The sequence below is a fragment of the Manis javanica genome, chromosome 15 (assembly GCF_040802235.1).
Source record: "Manis javanica isolate MJ-LG chromosome 15, MJ_LKY, whole genome shotgun sequence".
NCBI classification, from domain to species: domain Eukaryota; kingdom Metazoa; phylum Chordata; class Mammalia; order Pholidota; family Manidae; genus Manis; species Manis javanica.
In genome coordinates, this window is record NC_133170.1 from 67,769,643 (window position 1) to 67,793,565 (window position 23,923).

A 23,923-nucleotide genomic window follows, 5' to 3' on the forward strand; every position below is an offset into this window, starting at 1 on the left:
TAGTCTAGGATTATAAAAGTGATTGAAATACACCTGGGAGTTAGAAAACAATTTAAGCAGCAAACAATGGTAAACAGCATGTCTGTGGCTACAGGGATAATACATGGTGGATGCAGGGCTAGGGTAGTTTGCCGGAAGTCAGCCAGCTGATCTTGAGGACCCATGGCTGGAAGCATACCCCAACACTGACAACTGTCAGGGCAAGCTGGTATGTGTATCCAACCCAAGAAAATCCAGTCCTGAGGAACACAGGCATGCCTCAGCATAATGTGCCAGACCTCCTCTGAAACAGAAAGGGATCTGCAGGAACTTTGGAAATAAATACTGTGATATGGTGAAGAGAGACAGAAGGTAAAAAACAGTCACTAGGAACCACTGAAACCCATTTTACCCTATTAAAGAAAGAAAATAAAAGGAGAAAGGAATCAGCATTTTCAAGAAGTCAGATCCACACATATTTCAGCAACATCAAGCACACCTTACCAGCTTATAAAACAGTGCTCATCTGAGAGCATGGCCAGGAAGCTCAATTATAAAAAGCCAAATTAGAAGCTAACTTCTGGTTCTTTTATTCCAGAAGTGAGGAGACCTTGCTGCCCACTGGTAGATATCAGAAGAGGAAGCCAAAATCACTCTGGGCTACCTGGGGAGCCTGACTCCCCCTTGGCCCTGCAGGTCCAACTGCTGAGGATGTAACTTCTGTATCCCGAGCAGCAATGCTGCAGTACAAATGCAGATGGTGGTGCAGCCTGCATGTTTGGAAACCCCATTCACTGAAGGCTGACATTCTTGAGGGGTTGGTTAAATCTTGACTTCAGCACAACTGTTGGTTTGTTCTGCCCAGTTTTCTATAAAGATATTCTAACTCCCATCTGAGCTTGGTTTGAGAGGTTCATAAGAAATTCATCTGGAGTGATAACATTGTCATTTCAGCACTGTAAAACTATTTATTTGGAGGGAAAAAATTACTGAAAGAATAGTTTTATCAGCACCTGCCAGAATAACTCCTGCCCACCTGCCCACAATCCAGAGGGTTCCCATTTAATGCCATGGCCTAATTTGCAAAAGATGCTAAGCACAAATCAAGTTTTTATCAATGCTTTAATCCCAACTAAGTACACTGGGAGACCACAGCACTTCCACCACCTAGATGCTCAGGCTTCCAGCCTCTTCCAGATCCTTTTACTTCAAGGAGAGAATAGAAGGAGGAAATCTCCACTAGACCCAAGTCCGGGCCAAGGGAAGATGCTTTCCTCTTATGTTGCCCAGGGACAGTCATCTTTGCAAAGGAATAATGTTGCAGCTGGAAGACAAGAAGGAAAGGAATGACATAAGTTTGCTGGCTCCATTCAGGAAGATCTGAGGTGAGCCCTCCTCAGCTTTCAACTATATTCTTGTTATTTTAAAGCAACTGCCCAGTTAATGCAACAACCAGAGAGACCAGGGCTCCGTCCACCTCCATACCTGCATCTCATTCTGCCACAAGTATTTACCACAAGTTTGTACAGGCTGTCTGGGGATTCCCATCATTTCACAAGAACCCCACCTCTTCCTGCAGCTTCCTGTGTAAAAAACACCCAATTGACACTACAGTGTGAGTGATACTTTACCCCAGCAGTCCTCTGCCCGCCCAGCTGGTTGGGACAAGTCTAAGCTGGTGTTTCTCCCCTCTTCGGATCACTGTCACATTCAGGGGCTTCTGAAAGGAAAATAAGCCCATTTTAGTTCAAAGAGATTCAGGCTAAAATGCTAAGATGCTGATTTGTGCACATCAGATAGGTAAGGATGCTTATATTAAGCAAAATCCTGCAGTTGGTGAGAATGTTGGGGAAGTAGCACCTTAAGGCAGCCAGTGGGGCCGCAAATCAGTACCACCTTCCTGGAGAAACAGGTCTCCCCCGACAAAAAAATTTTTTAAAGCCGCATACAAAACACATTTTTCAAAAGTACAAAATGATATATGAATGAAGCGTTCACTTCAGTATTGTTTATAAATTCAAAAACTGAAAAACCAAAATACCACTCCATAAGGTATTGTTCAAATATAGTATCGTGAATGAAGCATTTTTAGTAAAAACAAAACCAGCAAAGTACAAACCCATCTGAATATATGTTCTAAAAGGACATGTATTGCTTTATGCATACAAAGTTTTCTGGAAGATACACAACAAAACCGTTAACAGTGGTTACTTCCAGAGAAAAGCACAAGTAGTTTTGAGTAAGAGAAGATGATGGCATTTACTTTTATATCTTTCTGTGCCATTAATTTTTTTTACCACATATATGTAAATTACTTTAATTTTAAGAAGTAGGTAGAATACACACCAAGGAAAATTATAGATTAAAGTCAAGATGCATCAAATTAAGAACTTACATCAAAGGACACTACAACAGACTGAAAAAGCAACCCATGGAATGGGAGAAAATATTTCAAATCATATGTCTGACAAGGGATTAATATCCAGAATATATTTTAAAAACTCTTACAACTCAACAATGAACGGAGTTCACAGCACAGTGGAGCATGGATGAACATAGAAAGAAGTGAGCCCCAGATTCACTCAACAACATGGAAGACTCTCAGATGTTAGATGCTGGGGGAAAGGAGCCAGACTTACAAGGCAGTATGCACTGGGAGGTTCCATTTACATGACAATCTGGAAAAGGTAAAACTATAGAGACAAAGTGCAGATCAGCGGTTATCTGGGGTGTGGTTAGGGGGAGGGTCAACCACAAAAGGATAGGAGGCCATTTTGGAGAGACAATGGAACTGCCCCTGTATCTACAATACAGTGGCAGTTATCTGACTATAAACATTTGTCAAAATTCACAGTACTGTACACCGAAAAGGGTGAATTTTACTGTAGGAAAACTACACCTTAATAAACACAACCAGTAGCTCTATATGCTGGTGTATGAACAGACTATCTCTAGGTGGACACACAGATGGAAAAGTGGCTACCTCTGGAGGATAGCACTGGATATGGAATAGAGGGAGACTTCCCATTACATGTTCTTTGATTCTTCTGTCTTTACCAGGTGCATGTATTACCTCATCCAGGAGAAAAGAAACATATTTCCAAAATAAATGAGTAACAGTGAGCCCAGACAACTGCAAAGTTTGAAAGTATGTACATTAAGGTACATAAGAGACATGAATGAGCCATAACAGCTAGAAAAGATGGAGGGAAAAGGAGGGAAAAAGAGAGACTTTGGGTAAACACAGTGAATCTGTACCACCTCCAGAAACTTCACTAAAATGACGATGGAACAGTAAAGGGATTACAAAGGTATACCACCACCACAAGGACAAATAACAAAACGGGAAAGGGGACTGCAAAGATGAGAGATGGCAACAAAATGAAAATGCTTAGAGAATCTACACAAGTAGTCACTGACCTAGTAGAGAAAACAGAAACCCTGTGTGATGGTTTTAGAATATGCCCATAAATTCTTTGATATTCTTTCCTTCAATAGGTAAAGGCTAATTCCCCTCCCTTTGAATGCTACCTTAGGGACTGGGTCAAGGAAGCCCACTGCTCCCCTTGGCTCTCTCCTGGATCGCTCACAATGGGAGCAGCTGCCATGCTGAGAGGGCACCCAAGCAGCATGATGGAGAGGCCTTCATGAGGAGGAACTGAAGCCTCCTGCCAACAGCCATGTGAGAGAGGCATCTTGGAAGCAGATTTTCTAACCTCAGTCAAGCCTTCAGGTGACTGCAACCTCATGAAAGACCCTATGCCAGAACCATCCATCCTAAGCTAAAACATCCTTGATGCCAATCTTCAGAAACTGTGAGAGATAATAAATGTTTGCTGTTTTAAGCTGTTATGTTTTAGGGTGATTTTTTCACTTATCAATAAACAACTAATATACCCTCCGTGGCAAAAGGATAAAGGGAAGCTGATACAGAACAAATGGATTTGTTCCAGGGAACTCCAGAAGGGTTCAGAACAAACAGACTAATGAAACAGAATAAAGAATGTCAGAGGACTGGGGAAAAAGATGGCAGCGTGAGAAGTGAAGCAGAACCTCCTCCCAAAACCACATATAACATGAAAACACAGCAAATACAACTAATCCTGAAAGAGTGGCTCAAAGACTATGGAACAGAAAAGAGAAAACCTCACAAAAAAGGGTAAAGTAGCAAAGCCATGATCCAGCAGAACCCAAGCCCTCCCCCCACCCCAGCCCCCAGGCGGGAGGAAGATAAACGGAGCAGGGAGGAAGAAGCAGCCCAGGACTGCTAAACACCCAGCCCTGGAGATCTGCTCCAGGGGCACAAACCCACATAACATGGTGCTCTGGAGATTAGTGGGGTTGGAAAGCAAATACAGGTGGAATACTCAAAGAGACTGAGATTACAGCTGCTTATAGAGAACAGATACGCACATATGCACAATCAGCATCCCCTCCCCCTGGGGACAAAATAAAGGCGGGCACTTTGAAAGATTTCCGAACAGCAAGAGGGGCACTAAAGTGACAAAACTTACACAGAGCTTGCTGCTCAGGAGAAAGGGCAGATGGACAAAATCATCCCGGCACACTCAGCCCAGCAGGTTGGGAAATCTCAGGAGCTTCAGATGCTCCATCCCCCTGGCTGGCAAGGCCTACCACTGCAATATGCAGCCTGCTGCTCCTTCCTCCCAGCAGGCACCAGTCCCACATACCTGCTGCCCCCACCATTGTGCCAGGCCAGCCAGGGCGGCCTTGCCTATGGCAGCTACTGGGGCATAGCACAGAGACTCCTTCCTGCATGCTTGGCCCACTGGACCTGGTAGTGGAGGCAGGCAAGACAGCCGGGAAGGCAGGAAAGAGCTCTTTCTTCCAGGCAGGCACCAATTCCGCATGCCCGTGACCCCTGCCATTGCTACAGGTGCTTGGCAGCTTCAGAAAGTAGAGCTTCTGGGCACTAGAGGGCACCAACTACACAAAGTTGTAATTCCATAGGAATCACTAAAAAATGAAAAGGCAAAATAATTTTGTCCAAACAAAATTACAGGAAAAGATGCCAGAAAGAGGGCTAAGTGAAACTGAAATCACCAATCTACCTGATAAAGATTTCAAAATAAAAAACATTAACATGCTCATGGCGCTATGAAAAAAATATTCAAGAACTCAGGGAGGACTTCAAGAAAGAGACAGAAACTTTGAAAAATACTGTATCTGAAATGAAACATATGACGGATTTAAAAGTAGATTAGATGAGGTAGAGGAGATGGTAAATGAAATAGAAATTAGAGAACAGGAAAACAAAGAAGCTGAGGCACAGAGAGAAAACAATAACTCAACAGCCAAAGCCTGTGGAATGCAGCAAAAGCAGTTCTAAGAGGAAAGTATATAGCAATACTGGCTTACTCCCAGAAGAGACTGGCAGTTACCAAAGGGAAAGGGTTGGGGAGGGGGGGAGGGGAAGGAGGGAGAAGGGGATTAAGGTGTACTATAATTAGCACTCACAATATAGGTACTCACAGAGAAGGCAGTATAGCATGGAGAAGACAAGGGACTCTATAGCATCTTACTACGCTGATGGACAGTGACTGCAATGGACTGGTGGGTGGGAAGACTTGATAATATGGGTGAATGTTGAAACCACAATGTTGCTCATATGAAACCTTTATAAGATTGTTGATATACATCAATGATACCATAATTTTAAAAAAAAAGAAAAAAAGAATGTCACATACAGGAATTAGGTATATAACAGAGGTGGCAATATAAACAAGTAGATAAAGTATTAACTACCCACTAAATGGTACCCTATCTCATACCATTCACAAAATTTAATTCCAGATGAGGCATATACTCAAGAGAAATGAAAACAAATGTCTACACAAGTTTATATACAAATGTTCCTAGAAATATTATTCACAATAGCCAAAAAGTGCAAACACAAATATTCATCAACTGATGAATACATAAATAAAATGTGGCATATGTATATAATGGGTGATTATTTGGCCCTAAGAAGGAATGAAACATTGACACATGCTACAACACAGATGAACCTTGAGAACATTATGCTACGTGAAAGTAGTCCCAAAATACCACATAGTGTCTGCTCCCATTTACATGAAATGTCCAGAATAAGCAAATCCAGAGAGACAGAAAGTGTCCTGCCAGTGGTTGGTGGGTATGGGGAGAATGGGGAGAAACTGCTAATGAGTACGAGGTTTCTTTTGGGAGTGATGAGAATGTTCTGAAGTTAATTGTGGTGATGGTTCCACAAGCCTATGAATATACTAAAAAAACACGGAATTATGCACTTTAAATGGGGAACCTGTATGGTATGCAAATTATACTTCAATAAAACTGTTGTAAAATTAATGCTACCAAAAAACTTAAAAAAATAAAAAACTATTGTAAAAAATAGTAAAAGATAAATTCCAGATGGAGAAAAGAAAAACTAAAAACAAAAGTACTGTAAGAACTTCTTTAAGCAGATATAAAATACAAAAGCTATAAAACCAAAACTGATGAATTTGACAAAACCAAACTTTCAAACTTCCATTTAAGTACAGACTTGATGAAGGTGTCAAACTGACTTCTAGCAGGGGGCACAGGCACCAGCCAGCTGTGTTTCAGTCCACTGCCTGCCTTCTGATGAGTTACACATGATGAGCAGCTTGGCCAGGCAGGAGTTGAGTGGCAACAAGACAAACCAAGAACTGTTGATTAAACGAAACATTCTGTTTGAGAGCTAAAAACTTTAGTAAATAATTTCTGTCAATTTTGAGCCCCATTATTTCTCCTATAAAGTATGGATCTTGGCCAAAAAAACAACCACTTTTGTTGAGGCTATATTACTGAGAAATGAACTGTGATGACTACATGGAAAGGTTATTTGATGGCACACCATGCCAGAAACTGGAAGAATGCAGCCGATTTTGAATTGTGACTTTCACTATATTTTTAAAAACCAAAATTGTCAAAATGCACACAAATCAAGCAAGTTCTAATACACGGTACTATTGCTTGAACAGTACTGTGCTACTATGCATGTTTCTTTAAATTCTCAGGTATGGTTTTGGCAGGAAAAGAACCCTGTAATATCACTAAATTCAACAAAATGTATATCTAACTGAATTTTTTAAAAATCTTTCAAGTAATCAGTCACTATTAACAAAGTTGAAGAGATAACCAAAAAAAAAAAAAAGTACAACATATAAACAGGCATATGTTTAATATCTAGAACATATAAAAAATTCCTTCAAATCAATTTTTGAGAAGGACAAATACTAAAAGACAAAAACGGGAAAAAGAATAAACAGGCAATTCACAGAAATGAAAATATGAACATTCATGAATATATAAAAAGAGATATCCAAACTTACTGGTAAACAGGAAAACACAAATTAAAATAAGATGCCACTTTAGCAAAAGTGTTAAAAGGTAAGTAAAACCAGTGTACTATTGATATGATACTCACATGCAAATTAGTAAAACTTATTAAAACTTATTAAAACTTTAAGTGTGCAGTAGCATCTTGCTGCACGGATGGACAGTGACTGCATTGGGGTATGGGTGAGGACTTGATAATATGGGTAAATGTAGTAATCACATTGTTTTTTCATGTGAAACCTCCATAAGAGTGTATATCAATCATACCTTAATAAAAAATAAAATAAATAAACTTTAAGTGTGCACACACTTACAGCCTATAATTCTGCTTTTTGGTAGCTACCTCAAGAAGAGCCCACATGGGTGCACAGTTGTGAGCAAATATATACAACTGTTTGTGCTGGCATAAAACTGGGAATAACGGAAATGCCCACTGATAAGGCAGTGGATGGACAAACTGGAGCACACTCATCCAATGGAGTACAAGGCAACAGTGAAAGACAGGAAGGTACGTGTCAAATGGAAAGCTCTCCAAGAAACACTGTTAAATGAAAACAAAACAAGGATAGTAAGGAGGGAAGGGTAACTTGAGGGTGGCTGGTAAGGCCCAACTGAGAAGGAGTCATTTATACATGATGAGGAAGGGAAATGAGAAAAACCATTCAAGGCAGAGGAACAGCAAGGGCAAAGGCCCTGGGCCTGAGGAGCAGCACTCTGAAGGCAGCATAGGTCCCAAAACAGTCCAGCCCCCGACAACTCTTGGGTTACTGACTAGATGTCACATGACACCCAACTCACCCCCTCACTGTGCTGCACCACACTGCCAATGTTATGCAGAGACTGGAAGTTCTGGGTGTTCACAGAGCCAAACTCCACGATCTCATCATCCACTTGTAGACCCTAAAGGGAGAAGAGAAAGCCAGGCTAGAGGTTAATGTGGTCTGGTGTTCTTTACCCTTCCCCACCCAATTTAACATCAAGATCAAGAGCTTGTTCTTCACAGGGCAGAATGGCAAGTACTAAAGTAAGAGGTCAGGGATTAGATACCTCCCATAGGAAGGTGCGCTGGGTAACTGGGCCACTTCCTCCTGGGGTTTCCCTCTAGTGCAGACCTAGTAAAAGAGGGCCAGGTCTGGCTGACATCTGATGAAAGCTGGCAGTTGTAGAGAACTTAAGGAATGTGGGGAAAAGCCAAATGCTGCTCTCCAGGATCCTGACCCAGGTTCAGAGGTAAGGAGGCAGGCCAATCTGGACCCATTTTGTTTAGGGGTCAGAACTTAGAGCAGATTGCCCTGGAAGCTCCCAAACAAGCAGCCACAGGCACATGGCTGACCCAGGACTAGCATGATGACCCTTTCATTCAAAGAACACAGATCACAACTCATTCAGCCCTTCAACAGATATTTGTCATGGGCTGACTATAGCATTGTATGAGATGCTGCAGAATAAAACAGAGCTGTATCTGCCTTGTAATCATTAAAGATGATTGGCAGGACTTGGATTCAGGACCCAGTTCCACAGCTTTGGAGTTATGTGCCCTGGTATAAGCCTCTTCAGGTCTCTGAGGCTTTTTCTCATGGGTGAAATGGGGTAAGATCAGTACTTAACCGAGAGGTGGCTGTGAGAAATAACATACGTCCACCTAAAAACTCATACATGATGTTCATAGTAGCATTATTCATAACAGCTAAAAACCAAATGTCTGTTAACTAATGAATGCATAAACAGAATGTGGCCTATCCATACAATGGAATGTGACTCAGCCATAAAAAAGAATGGAATAGATAAATGCTCCAACATGGAAGAACCTTGAAAACATGATACTAAGTGGAAGAAGCCAGTCATAAAGGGCCACATGGTGTAGGATTCCATTCTTATGAAATGCCCAGAATAGGTAAATCCATAGAAACAGAAAGCAAACTGACAGTTGCCAGGGAGTGGGAATTGGAGGGTGGGGTTTCTTTTTAGGATAATGAAAATGCTGTAAAATTAGCTGTGGTGATAGATGCACAGTTCTGTGAATATAGTAAAAGCCATGGAATTGTATGATTTAATGTGTAAATTTTATTGCATGTATATTATATCTCAATAAAACTGTTTAAAAAATGTTTAAATATACCTGGTAAAAAAACATGACTCACTTGGCAGGATGCTTGGTGTCGAGCAAGGGCTCAGTAAATGGAAGCTATTGTCATTCTCAGGTCCATGATTCAGTGCCAGCTAAAATAAGCCCCAGGAGATCCTCCTTCCCTCTCCTGGGACATTTATCACCTTCAATCTTGTGTCCCAGGTCTCCCCAGTGGCAGCCAGGCTGACTCCTCTCTGAGATGCTGCCCCCAATGGCCTCAGTCAGTTTTTGCTGAACAACTAAGTGGAGTCAAGTTGCAGCATGGAGGGAGTGGGTCCATCTCTCCACAGTGCCCCAGGCCCAGTCCATGGCTACCTGATCCACAGCACCTCTGGGTACAGCTTTAGGTGGCCAGGTCCCAGCTTACCGCGACACTGGCAGGGGAGCCGGGGCTGATGCTATTCACTCTGGCAAAGGCCTGAGGGGGGCTGAGACCCTCACTCTGACCCAGGCTGCGGCTCATGGCCTCCTCATGGGCCTCTGCCATGTCCCGGGCCTGCTTCTCCTTGTCACGAGCGTGCAACTGGTGCAGGGCCTCCTCCACCTGCTTCATTACTGCCTTGTGATCGTTCTGCAAGCCTGGGGGGATAACACTGTATCAGGGGCCAAGCAAGACAGCTGAGGACACAAGAGTCCCACATTCATTTACTTCATATATAACAAGCACTTATCACATGCCAGACATTGGGCTAGAGGCCAAGGACAAATCTAAGAACAAGACAGAAGGGCTACCCTCATGAAGCTTACACTCTAGCAAGAAAAGCAGCAACAGAACAAGTAACTACAATGACATCTGATGATTGCAACAAGGGCTTACCCAGTCAGGTAACCTGACCTTGCTAGTCTAGGAGATCAGCGATGTCAGTGCTCTCTCTCCCTGCAGGCTACCGCTTTGGTTTCCCCCTGAATCCTCCTAACTGCAGAGGAAAGAGGGCTATATACCTGGGGAGTCTTAAAGTTTAGCCAAAAGCCCCAAGTTTCCCTCCAGTCTGATCATCTTAACATGGTTTTGCCCTACTCTGTATTTTCCTATTTTTTAAAAATTAAAAATGGCATGCTTCTAAAAATATTAAACTATTCTGGCTTCTGCTGAACTGCTTAAAGCAACCACAGGCAATGATCTTTCCAACTTGTTCCCATGCAAACTAAATGTACGTCCTTTAAAGTCTAGAGGTTGTGAAAATAAACAAAGGACCCCTCATTTGAATTGGAAAACCCTGAAGGAAGAGTTCTCAGGCAAGGACCACTCATTGCAACCTGAATGACCAGCAGGAAGAAGGCAGAAAGGAATTATTTTGATGACGGAGGACACTTTTCACATAGGAATTTCATCTTCTGCTTCAAAAAAGAAAAAAAAAATAGAAGGAAGATCCTCCTGTACCCCAGCAGTGACATACTGACCAGCTTCACAGCCAGTGAGAAACCACCACTTGTACGTCTGGTTCCCCTCCAAGGACCTTTGCTTTAAAACAACCCTCTCCAAATTCCTCCTAAAAACTAATAAAAGGTGGCCTTCCCTTTGCCTCTTAGGAAAAAAAAAAGGCATGCTTCTTTTCCAAAAATTTCCAAGGAAAACTGGTATTCAAAGGGACTATTCTATAATTATACTATGGCTCCAAGGAGCCTTTGGCATCTTAGGCTGTATCACACCCCTGGGGTTACTTGCACCCCCTGCCCCCTAGAGAAGCATGACCTTACACCAACACACACTGCAGATGGAGTCAAGATTCAAACAGGTAAAACAGAGGTCATTAAGTGAAAAATGTGGATGATAAATTCCCTTCTGATATGACTGTGGAAGCCAGTGCTGGTTGCCGTTCTGGAGCAGGGTGAATAATGGCCCCCACAGAAGTTCCCATCCTGATCCTTGTCACTTTTCAGGCTAACAGGGGCTTTGCAGACTTGACTAAGCTCAGGACCCTGAGATGGGGAGATGATCCTGGATTATCCAGATGGTGGGCTCAGGATAACCACAAGGGTCTTTGTAAGTGAGAGAGGGAGGCAGAGAGCAAGAGAAAGATGTGATGACAGAATCAGGGATTGAAAGATGCAACTGCAGGCTCAGAAGATGGAAGGGGCCACAGGCCAAGGAGGGTGGGTGCCTCTGGAAACTGGAAAAGATAAGGAAATGGGTTCTTCCCTGGAGCCTCTGGAAGGAACAGAGCCTTGACAACAACTTAATCTCAGCCCCATGAGACCCATTTGCACATCTCACCTCCAGAGCTATAAGATAGTAAATCTGTGACATTTTAAGCCACTAAGTCTGTGGTAACTTGTTATAGCACAAACAGAATACTAGTACTCTTACCAAAAAACCTAATCTCTCCTGTTGCTTGATTATAAGTAAGTAAAGGATTTTATTTAGATAGTGACATGCCCACAATAGAGTATGCTCCCCAATGTTTCTTGCAGGGCAAAACCATGTTATGATCAGACTGGAGGGAAATTTGGGGCTTATTCTCAGATTTGTCTAGGAGGGGAAAGCAGAAATTGACCAAGCAGGGTAGTAGTGGGGTGGGACATGAAGGACAGATACATAGAAGGTGGGGTGCTAGCTGGCACAGGACCATTTACCCTTCCCACATCCTTCCTTCCCTTTCTTTCTGCCTGGCACATGGACATGGTGACCCTGAAGACAGAATGTCCTATAGATGGCAGAGACTGGGTTTCTGATGACTAGCACCACACTGCCTACTTGAAGTGTCTTTCCTGATAGACTAAATTCTTTTACATTTTCATGACCATATTTAGGTCATGATCATTAACAGCTGAATGTATTGAATGTATTTCCTATTCTTAATTGATTAGGATTGTAAGCAATATTTGACTTGGGCTTCCACTGTTACTTCAAAAAAGTTTCCACAAAGTTCTTAAAAACAAAATGAAAAACTGGACAGCTACATGCAAGAGAATGAAACTGGATTATTGTTTAACCCCATACACAAAAGTAAACTTGAAATGGATCAAACACCTGAATGTAAGTCATAAAACCATAAAACTCTTAGAAGACAACATAGGCAAAAATCTTCTGAATATAAGCATGAGCAACTTCTTCCTGAATGCATCTCCTTGAGCAAAGGAAACAAAAGCAAAAATGAACTCATGGGACTACATCAACCTAAAAAGTTTCTGTACAGCAGAGGACACCATCAACAGAACAAAAAGGTATCCTAGAGTATGGGAGAATATATGTGTAAATGACATATCCAACAAGGAGTTAACATCCAAAATATATAAAGAACTTACATGCCTCAACACCCAAAAGGCAAATAACCCAATTACAAAATGGGCAGAGGATACGGAGACAGTTCTCCAAAGAAATTTAGATGACCAACAGACACATGAAAAGATGCTCCACATCACTAATCATCAGGGAAATGCAAATTAAAACCACAATGAGATATCACCTCACACCAGTAAGGATGGCCAGCATAGAAAAGACTAAGAACAACAAATGCTGGCAAAGATGCAGAGAAAGGGGAGCCCTCCTACACTGCTAGTGGGATTGTAAGCTAGTTCAACCACTGTGGAAAGCAATATGGAGGTTCCTCAAAAAACTAAAAATAGGAATACTATTTGACCCAGGAATCTCACTCCTTGGAATTTACCCAAAGGATACAACTTCTCAGACTCAAAAAGACATATGCACCCCTATGTTTATTGCAGCACTTTTTACAATAGCCAAGATATGGAAGCAACCTAAGTGTCCATCAGTAGATGAATGGATAAAGATGTGGTACATATACACAATGGAATACTGTTCAGCCATTAAGAAAGAAACAAATCCTACCATTTGCAACAACATAGATGGAGCTACAGGACATTATGCTCAGTGAAATAAGCCAGGCGAAGAAAGACAAGTGCCAAATGATTTCCCTCATTTGTGGAGTATAACAATGAAGCAAAACTGAAGGAACAAAATGGCAGCAGACTCCAAGAAGGAACTAGTGGTTACCAAAGGGGAGGGGTGTGGGAGGGTGGGTGGGGAGGGAGGGAGAAGGGGACTGAGGGGTATTATGTTTAGTACACGTGGTGTGGGGGATCACGCAGAGAACAGTGTAGCACAGAGAAGGCACACAGTGGATCTGTGGCAGCTTACTACACTGATGGACAGTGACTGCATTGGGGTATGGGTGGGGACTTGATAATATCGGTAAATGTAGTAACCACATTGTTTTTTCATGTGAAACCTTCATTAAGAGTGTATATCAATAATACCTTAATAAAAAAAATTTTTTTCAATGAAACATAAAACCACAAATATAGAACTCTAGAGTCTAACTTATTCCCAGTCCCTCAATAGGAACAATGAGGCAATCATCAAGCAGAGGGAAGGAAGCAGGCAATGTGGAACACTGGTGATTTCATTTGTGGGCCCTAAACACCCCCGGTGTCAAGGTGGGGCAATGTGCCCTGCAAGGACCACTCACAGATGATGTTGTGCCTTGCGGTTCGGACTTGGTACAGGTCCACGTCTGACCTGGGGTAGCCCTCACAGTCCACCAGCGGCTCATTCATCCCAATGCCTTTTTGCTATAGGGAAGAAAATGGTTAACAAGATTTCACAGGTATCAAGTCCTCAGGGCCTCTCCCCAGACTGTTTTCCTTTGTAACCATAATAAAGGTGACAGTAAGGAAAGCTGCCCTTTATAGATCACTTAGTACAGGCCTGGCACTTTACCCACATCTGCTCACAACCACCCTCTGGGATGGGCACTATTTTTAAATTAATTTTAATAAAACAGGTATTGCAGAAATCCATTCTCCTCTTTTGAAGTTAAAACAGTGCAGATAAAACTAGACTCTTTTGAGCATCTTCCCCAAGGCCAGCCTCCTCAACTCCTCTAAACTTTCCTTCCTACAGCAGCTGACACCTGGCTGGCACCCTTGGAAGCTGCTGGGGAGTGAAAACTCCAAAGAGCTCCCAGCTGTGGCAGGCCTTTAGTTCTTCTGAAAATAAAAAAGATCTGAAAGGGATTTCCTTGGGAAGGATATGCTGGTATCACTGGTTGTCTCCAGGGAGAGGAATGGGATGGCTGGGGAATGGGAGGGAGGGAGGCTTTTCATTTCATCTCCTTTTGTAGACTTTGAACTTTGACTATGGAAATAAATTCGTTATTCAAGATAATACATTTGTTTTAACATTTTAAAGTCTTTTTCTACATAAGTCAGAGCATGGTGCACAAAAGCAATAAAATGTGTCATATGACACAGGGCAGGGACTTTACAGTCATACTTTGATTTGAAACTCAGTTCTGCCATGTACAACCTGGGTTCCCTTGATTAAGACCTTCACTTCTAAGCCTCAGCTTTCCCAATTATAAAATGGGAATAATAGCACTCAACCTCCCTTCCCACCTGTTGGGAGAATTAATGAGTTGAGTGCTTAGCACGTGCCAGGCACATTCACATGGGGTGAAAAGATAGCCCAAGTCCTCACCCCTAGAACCTGCAAAATACAATCCTATTTGGACAAAGGATCTTTGCAGGTATAATTAAGTTAAAGCGCTTGAGATAAAATCATGTTGGATTTAGGGTGGAATCTAAATCCAATGATGGGTGTAAAAGAAAAGAGAAGGACATTTGGACACACACAGAGAAGGCAACCCTGTGAAGACAGAGGGGAGATTGGAATTATACAACTACAAGCCAAGGGTGGCCAGCTGCCAACAGAAGCTGGGAGTGAGGCATGAAACAGACTCTCCTCAGAGCCCCAAAGGAACCAGCCCTGCTGACACCTTGACTTCAGACTTCCAGCCTCCACAACTGTTGAGAAAAAATTTTGTTGTTTTAAGCCACCAAAGCTGTGGCAATTTGTGATAGCCCCAGGAAACTAATACACATAAAACAAATGACGGCTGTAGTTATTAGTCAGCAGAGAGACAAGCTGCTCAGTGTACACATGTACCAGGAGGAGGGATCCCATTCACTTTGCTTTCTCTCTGGAAGCCCCTGGGTTGCACCTACTGTTTCCTGTCATTAACTAAAAATCCATAGTTTACCTTAGGGTTCATTCTTGGTGTTTTACATTCTATGGACTTGGCTAAGTGTATAATGATACATATCCATCATTATAGTACCATACAGGGTATTTCCCTGCCCTAAAAGTTCCCTGTGCTCTGCTTATTCATCCTTCCCACTACCCTCAATCCCTGGGAACCACTGATCTTTTTAGTCTTTATAGCTTTGCCTTTTCCAGAATGTCATATAGTTGCAATCATACAAATGAAGTCTTTTCAGACTGGTTTCTTTCCCTTAGTAATGTGCATTAAGTTTCCTCCACGTCTTCTCATGGCTTGCTAGCTCATTTCTTTTTAGCACTGAGTAATATTCCACTGTCTGGATGGACCACAATTTATCTATTCACCTACTTAAAGACAGCTTGATCACTTCCAAGTTTTGGCAATTATGAAAAAAGACGCTATTAACATCATGCAGGATTTCATGTGGACATGTTTTTAGGTCCTTTGGGTAAATACCATGGAGTGTGACTGCTGGATAATAAGAGTACATTTAGTTTTGTAAGAAACTGCCCACCTGTCTTCCAAAGTAGCTGTACCATCTTACGTTCTCACCAGCACCAAATGAGAGTTCCTGTTGCTCCACATCCTTGCTAGCGCTTGTTCTAGATATTGGCCATTCTAACAGGGATGCAGCAGTATCTCAGGTTGTTTTGATTTGCATTTCCCTGATGACATATGATATGGAGCACCTTTCCATATGCTTATTTGCCATCTGTGTATCTTCTTCGGTGTCTGTTAAGGTCTTTGGCCCATTTTTTAATCAAATCGTTTGTCTTTTTTAGCACTGAGTTGGAAGAGTGCTTCGTGTTTTCTGGATCCCTTGTTAGATAATGATCTGAAAATATTTTCTCCCATTCTGTGAGTTGTCTTTTCACTTTCTTCAGTGCATCCTTTGAAACACAAATTTTACATTTAATGAAACCCAGTTTACTTTTTCTTTTCTGGCTTGTGCTTTTGGCATCATATCTAAGAAGGCTTTGCCTAATCCAAGGTCACAAAGTTTTAGTCCTATGCTTTATTCTAAGAGATTTATAGTTTTAGTTCTCCTCTTGTTTTTAAAAACGACCTAGACCAGGACTTCAAGTTCAAAGCCTTCAGCAAGCAATACTAACCAGCTAAGAGCAATAAATATATTGTAACACTCAATATGCCTTTTTACCTTATATTTAAAGGGAATAGATTCTCATTTTTTCATGGGCCTTAGAGTTATAAAATTTCCTTTCAAAATAAATTTACTTAAGTATATGGAATATTATTCAGCCATAAGAAGAAAACAAATCCTACCATTTACAACAACATGGATGGAGTATTTATGCTCAGTGCAATAACCAGGCACAAAAAGACAAGTATCAAATGATTTCACTCATATGTGGAGTATAAGAACAAAGAAAAAACTGAAGAAACAAAAGAGCAGCAGACTCACAGAACCCAAGAATGGACTAACAGTTACCAAAGGGAAAGGGACTGAGGAGGATTGGTGGGAAGGGAGGGATAAGGGGGAAAAAGGGGCATTACGATTAGCACACATAATGTAGGTGGGGTGGGACACGGGGAAGGCAGTACAGCGCAGAGAAGACAAGTAGTGATTCTGTAGCATCTTACTACGCTGATGGACAATGACTGTAATGGGGTATGTGGTGGGGAGTTGATAATGGGGGGAATCTAGTAACCATAACGTTGCTCATGTAATTGTACATTAATGTTACCAAAATTTTAAAAATTTTACTTAAGTAAAAAAGTGGGCTAACTTACAAATATCAAGGAAACAACAGTACAGGAAGTATATGGATATAGCAGCCTGCTTGTGGTAGAAGGTAACTAAAGTTTGAGAAACTGCTAACATAATGCTGAAAGTACAGATTCTAGATTCAACAGGCTTAAGATCTGAATTCCTCTTTGTGACTTTAAGCAAGTGACTTCCCCTTTCGGAGCTTCAGGGTAACATAATATCTCCACAGGATAGTTGTGTGGATTTCATGATAAAGCAGACACATAAACCAACAACCTTCAGGCACATAATCAGCACCCAGGAAAATTGTACCCTGAACTCCATATACACTTCATCTGATTTCCATCACCTAAATGCATTCCACCTGCATTATACAAGATATAAATAATTTTCTCTTCCTCTTAAAATTGATTTGTGGTTTTACTCAGTGGCAAAAGAAAAACTGCGTAAGTTTTGGAGCCAGACAGACCTGAGAACTAGCCTCACCACTGCCACTTTCTAGCGATATGACTCTAGGCAAGAGTTTGCCTCACTCTGGGCCTCAGTTTCCTGCTTATATGATAATGATATGATGATAATGAGCTGTCCCTCAAGTCCGGTCCTTAGACCAATAGCATCAATATCGCTGGGAATTTGCTAGAAATGCAGCTCTGCTTCTGCGCGCCCCGTCCCCCAATCAGAACCTGAATTTTAACAAGATCCCCAAGTGATTTGCATATACATTGAAGTTTAAGATGCTCTGACATAAAGTGGTTAGCAAGGGACAAGACATCTTGTAAATGTACAAGGACTGCTAATGGTGATTTATTACCCTGACTCTGCAAATTTATTAGCTGTGTGACTTCAGGCAAATTTAAGTAATGCCTGTTTTCTCATCCCTAAAATTGGGGAAATAATAGAATTCACCTCAAAGGCCTGCTGCGAGGATTAAGTGAGTTAACTAAAGCAATGCACTTAAAACAGCGCCCAGCACACGGTAAGGGCTCATGAAGCGCTTGCTGTAACAGCACGACTAATTGTCCTTAGCAGTTAACGTCATTTGCCTGCGGCCGCCAGAGATCACAAATGCCACTCTGTAGGCCTCCCGGGGAGGGAACGAGGCACAGCTGGGAGCGTAAGAGGAGGCCGCCACGGCCTCGCGGTCCTCCCGAGTCGGGAGACCGGGTCAGAAGGCCTCGCAGCTCCCCTCACGCCAGCCGGGAGTCCCGAGCCCACACTCACGCTCTCCAGCACGTCATAATTGGCCTTGATCTGCGCCTCAATCTCATCCTTGCGCCGTATCAGTTCCTGGACGTCCCTGACAGTCACCGCGACGGCCTGCGGCGAGCCTCCGTTCGGCCTCGCTTGCTCCTCGGACATCACCGACCGCCTCGCGAGACCCTGGACGTCGGGTTTCCCGGCTGCGGACGCCACAGAAAACTGAGGCTACGGTGCCACGCGTGGGCCAAAACACCACAGCCAACCGCGAGCGCGCGGAGAAGCGAAAGGTGCGTTTTGGCGATGGGCGGGGTCGCCGGAAGCCACACCCTGTTGGAACCCGCGGTCCTCTGGTAACCGGCGAAGGGCAGTTTGCGGAGGGATGGTTTCCGGGTCCCCTATAAGCGCTGTCCCTAGCGAAATAGGAAAACCTCTTCCTAGCTGACTTTTTCTTTCATCATTCATTCAACAAACATTTGAGTGCCTACCGTATGATAGCAGCAATGTGCGAGGCTCTGCAATTCAATTCTACACATCTACCAGAAACATTCAGATTCCTTTCTTGCGTTTTATAAACCCTACAAGTTTGGGTTCAAATGGGGTTCTTGCCACTTACTGCAATGTACACACTTTCAGTAAATTACTTCACTGCTCTTAACCTGTTTCCTCATCTGTAAAATGGTGCGATTTTTATAGCAATCTATCTCACTGAGCTGTCATTTTGTCAATAAATATTTATTGAATAATTCTTCTGTGCCAGTCATCGTTCTGGGTGCTGGAGGGGTAAAGAATTGAGCGCAGGGCTCAGTGCCTCTCACACGTGAAGGCCTCTATAAATTTTGGTAAGAACAGCAGTGATAACTATAATAAAAATTTGTATTATTATTACTTATCAAATACTTACAATGTACCAGACACTGTCTTAAGTGCCTTACACATATCAATTCAACAACCTTGTGAAACCAGGATTATTATTGCCCTTGACAGCTGAGAAAACCATCTCAATAACCAAACTGCCCAGCTAGCAAAATAAGCTGCCAGAATTTCAACTCAGCTTAACCAATGAAACTTAACATCTCAACATATGGCCCCTGATATTTTCTGGAAAGGACACATCATCACCAGGTAGTATTCAAAGATGTTTTCCCTGACTGTAATTGTGGAAAACAGAAACACACACAAATCCAAATTGAGGGACATTCTTCAAAACAACTGGCCTGAACTCTTCCAAAAGTCAGTGTTGTGAAATATACACAAAATAGCTAGGCAATCACCTAGATTAAAGACCAAAGAGACAACAGTTAAGGGGCAAGAGAAGCAACTTAGTTTCAAGTGGTTCTGAAAAAAATAGGAATTTATATTTGTAGACAGAATGATAAGGTAAATGTAGCAAAATGTAAACAATTGGTGACTCTCTCCAAATCATAAGAACACTCTTTATGCTATCTTTGCAACATTTCTGTTAATTTGAAATTATTTCAAAGTAAAAATGTTATACAGAAAGTAGAACTGATTACATTAGACTTCCTATATTTTAATGATCTTTTTTAAATAAACATTTCTAACATTGACCCACACACACACACACACAAAAAGAGAGACACAACTCAATGCAGTGCACAAACCTTGACTGGATATTAATTTTTTTAAATAAAAATCAGCTGGAAAAGACATTATTGGAACAATTGGTGAAATTTTTAATATGGACTTTATCTTATAGTGTTGTATCAATGTTAAATTTCCTCAATAAAATAATGGCATTGTGGTTATGTAAGAGTACCTTTTTTTCAAAGGAGATGAAGAATTTGGAGATACACTATCAAATTTCCGCCACTAACTTGCAAGTGGTTCAGGAAAAGAGCTATACATACAGAGAGGAAGAGAGAGAAGCAAATATAACAACAGGTAAATATAAGTGAAGGGCACATGGATGTTCATGGAAACTATCTTGTAACTCTTCTAAGGTTTAAAATTTTTCTGAATAAAAAGAGCAGGGAGAAGATTCCCACCCAAGCAATTTCCCACAAGTGGAAAGATTCCCACTCATTTGAAGAAGAGCTATTGTTTAAGTCCCTATATAAGGTTTTTGTCAATATCATTGTCTTTATCATGATAAACCCAGATCTTGTCCTCCAGAGCTCTCAGATCCATCCCTCACCTCTTCCACTGCTCGCACACTGCACCCCCAAGTCTTTTTCCAGACTGCAGCAGCCTCTGGCCCGGCCTCAGCTTTGGGTTACTCCTTTTGTCCATTCTTCACTCAGCAGCCAGAATAACCTGCCCAAAGAGCAGAATTGTCACTGCCGATTAAAGGCTTTCAACGTCTTTCCAGTGCCCCTCTCTTGGTTTTCAGGACCCTCTGATCCCCGCTTGCCTTTGACCCCCCCACACACACACACTTCCCAACAACATCTGTTCCAACCATCCTGAGCTCTAGCAGTTTCTGGCATATTTATTGCTCAGTCTCTCAGCACTGCGTCTTAGCTCCTGCTCATCCTGTCTGCACAACACCCCTTAGGCCAAGTTGATTCCAGCTCCTCCGAGACCCAGCTCAAACATTACCTCCTCTAAGAATCATTCTTTGACCTGACCCAAAGCTGGGCTGTTCACTGCACTTTCCACGTTATATCATAAATGCATGTTTATCTGTGTGTCCGACACTCCAAGGACTCTTAGAGGATATAGACAGAGGCTTATTTATCTTCATATGTTTGACAGAGTGGTAAACTGCAGATTCTAAGAGAACAGACTGTGAACACAGTCTTTGCTCGGTTCTGATTCATCTTACCTGCTGTGACTACCAACAGCCAGCAAAGCCTTTGTTTTAAAAAGCTGCCAAGATCTGGGAGAACTTACATTGTTTGCCTCTTCCAAACATCCATGTCTTGCTTATTTTCAATTCAGAATGAGATAGAGGCCAAGAAATGCGAAAATTGGAAATAAAGCCAGGACGCTAGAGTTACCCTAAGAAGATGTAGTGGTCATGATTCTTCCCGCCTGCCTTCAGGACTCAGCAAATATCCTGTATTTCCCTCCTACCTGGCCTGGAAGTCAGGCAAACTGGCAAAGCATTTACCCTCAGCTCCTGCATCCATAAACCAAGAGGCTGGACTCCAGGGTCCAAACTGGCGTCAGGCTTGTGTGAATTGGTTCACTAAGTTTTTAAGAATTTTCAGTTAGTTGTTGAATCAACTCAGGGCCCCATCACAGAACAGTTGGCACACAGAGGATATTTAAACGGTGTTTAATGGAAGGGCTATTTGCAGAGTCATGACAAGCTTAAAGAAGCAAATAAGAGATGATGAAATCAGCTGGGACTGGCAACCATGGGGGTCAGTTACCACCTGGTAAAGGAGCAAGGGGAGGTTTTGGAAGAGAGGGTGTTGTCTCCCAGCAGGAGTGAAACACAACTGCTGCTAAACATCTGGCAGAGAGGGAGCTGGGGAGTAAATACCCCACCCTCTTCTCCCTCCTCTCACCTCCTGCCAGTGCCTCTTGTTGGCTGGGGCCAAAGGGGCTTGGGGCATAGAGTAGGGCAGGGAAGGGAGAGACCTGGAGGAGTGGACAGAGCATCCAGCACAGTTGCCAATATTTAAACATCTGAGAATATTTAAATTAAAACATAAACAGAGACCTACATAGTGTATGATACTATTTTTATACAACAAAGCAAACTCCCCATGTACTATGCCTATATATGATTGCATGAGAATGGAGAAAGATGGGGGATTGTACATATGAGATTGTTAATATTTAGTACCTGCACAGAGTATGGAGTAGGGGAGAAAGCAATTGAAAAAAATAAGTTGCTTACTAATATGAATTCAGAGTAATTTGACAAAGAAAATAATTATTAAAGAGCATGGAAGTGTACGTTCAAGCAAGATTGATCATGGTAGATGCTGTTTCTACTAGTAAGGTTTTGTTTGGTTCTAGGATTGGTTAACGTAATTATGATACAGCCTTTCAATGAAATATACATACACATATGACAAACATAGGTATTTATTAGCACTGAAAGTGTTTACAAAGCATATGAAAAAAATTGTTACAAGTATCATATCTATATATTTATACATTTTTAGAAGGCAGTCTGGGTGGATATGCTCAAATAGTCCATGATGATTGTCTAGAGTTGAAGAATAATAGGTGGGTTTTCTGTATATTCTTTTTCCTTTTTTTAAAAAAATTTTAATTTTGTGTATTTTTTCTTTTTCTTCCCCTAAGTTAACTTGTATTCTGTTATAAAGAAGAAAATATGCAACAACATGGATAGAGCTAGAGGGTATTATGCTCAGTGAAATAAGTCAGTCAGAGAAAGACAAGTACCAAATGATTTCACTCATCTGTGGAGTATAAGTACAAAGAAAAAACTGAAGGAACAAAACAGCAGCAGACTCACAGAACCCAAGAATGGACTAACAGTTACCAAAGAGAAAGGGACTGGGGAGGATGGGTGGGAAGGGAGGGATAAGGGGGAAAAGGGGGCATTACGATTAGCACACATAATGTAGGGGAGGCATCACGGGGAAGGCAGTACAACACAGAGAAGACAAGTAATGATTCTATAGCATCTTACTACGCTGATGGACAGTGACTGTAATGGGGTATGTGGTGGGGACTTGATGATGGGGGGTGTCTAGTAACCATAATGTTGCTCATGTAATTGTACATTAATAATACCAAAAAAAAAAGAATAAAATAAAACACGTTTGAGCTGGTTAAACAGGTGTGTTCAGTTTGTGAAAATTCAGAGAGGTATATACTTTTCGCACTTTTCTATGTATATTAATCTTCAATAAAAACACTATTTCCCAAATCAAATATTCCACAAAAATCATAAGGAAAACTTAGGAACCAATAGAATTTATTTTATTAAGAGGAGAGTCACATGTTTATATGTCACATGAGAGACATAAAGTTAACTGTTTTTGAAGTGAATAATTCAATGGCATGTGTTACATTCACCATGTTGTGTAACCACCACCTCTACTTGGTTCCAAACATTCATCACCCCCTAAACAGTATCTGTACCCACTAGCAGTCACCTGCCATCCCTCCCTCCCCCAGCCCTGGCACCCACCAATCTATGCTCTGTCTATTCTGGATATTTCATATAAATGGAATTAAAATCAATACTATTTTTTAATTGATGGATTTCACATGAAAATTCAGATTTCCAGCTTCTTTTGACTAAAATCTGGCCAAGTGAGACTCACGTCCCCACAGGTAACCTCTGCTGAAGCTGAGTAATCATTGACCTATTGACAAAGCATAAGCCTGCAACCCCACCATCCCACCCAGCTCTTCTCTCTTCTCTGTCCCTTTCCTGGCTCCTGGAGCATTTTTTTTTTTTCTCAATACAAAGAACAACACTTTAATGAGATCAGAGAGAGCAGTGCAGACATACCACTAAACGGGTACTTCAGACTAGGCAAGGTTACAAGCAAGCGGAATGACAAACTACAAACTCTTAATGTTACAAATGTCCTCACTAGAGAGATT

The 23,923-nt window shown here is 41.8% G+C and overlaps 1 protein-coding gene and 1 long non-coding RNA gene across 3 annotated transcripts; one reads left to right on the forward strand and one right to left on the reverse strand.

The window, feature by feature from the left end:
• Positions 1-1,082: 1,082 nt before the first annotated feature.
• PSMD9 (proteasome 26S subunit, non-ATPase 9) lies at positions 1,083-18,723 on the reverse strand. 2 transcript variants are annotated; one of them, XM_017649346.3, is made up of 6 exons: positions 18,443-18,700; positions 13,900-14,002; positions 9,837-10,048; positions 8,140-8,241; positions 1,611-1,699; positions 1,083-1,303 (listed from the first exon to the last, which is right to left on the reverse strand). In XM_017649346.3, exons 1-6 carry the CDS (start codon positions 18,578-18,580, stop codon positions 1,276-1,278), a joined length of 672 nt encoding a protein of 223 aa, XP_017504835.1. In that variant the 5' UTR covers positions 18,581-18,700; the 3' UTR covers positions 1,083-1,275. The 2 variants fall into 2 exon arrangements, with proteins under 2 accessions (XP_017504835.1, XP_017504836.1); XM_017649347.3 differs by lacking the exons at positions 9,837-10,048; positions 13,900-14,002 and having other exon boundaries at positions 18,443-18,723.
• LOC140846620 (uncharacterized) lies at positions 18,575-22,882 on the forward strand. The gene is made up of 3 exons (XR_012125930.1): positions 18,575-18,708; positions 20,212-20,323; positions 22,646-22,882. It is a non-coding gene; the product is annotated as an uncharacterized lncRNA (long non-coding RNA).
• The last annotated feature ends 1,041 nt before the right edge of the window (positions 22,883-23,923 follow it).

Bases quoted from the DNA above. Each gene is read 5' to 3' on its own strand.
- PSMD9 (XM_017649346.3), bottom strand. From the start codon at position 18,580: ATGTCCGAGGAGCAAGCGAGGCCGAACGGAGGCTCGCCGCAGGCCGTC. The intron at 8,242-9,836 runs GTAAGCTGGGAC...TTCTCCCTTTAG, and splicing joins GCTCCCCTGCCAGTGTCGCG to GGTCTACAAGTGGATGATGA. The intron at 1,304-1,610 runs GTAAAGTATCAC...CTTGTCTTCCAG, and splicing joins GCGGGCAGAGGACTGCTGGG to CTGCAACATTATTCCTTTGC.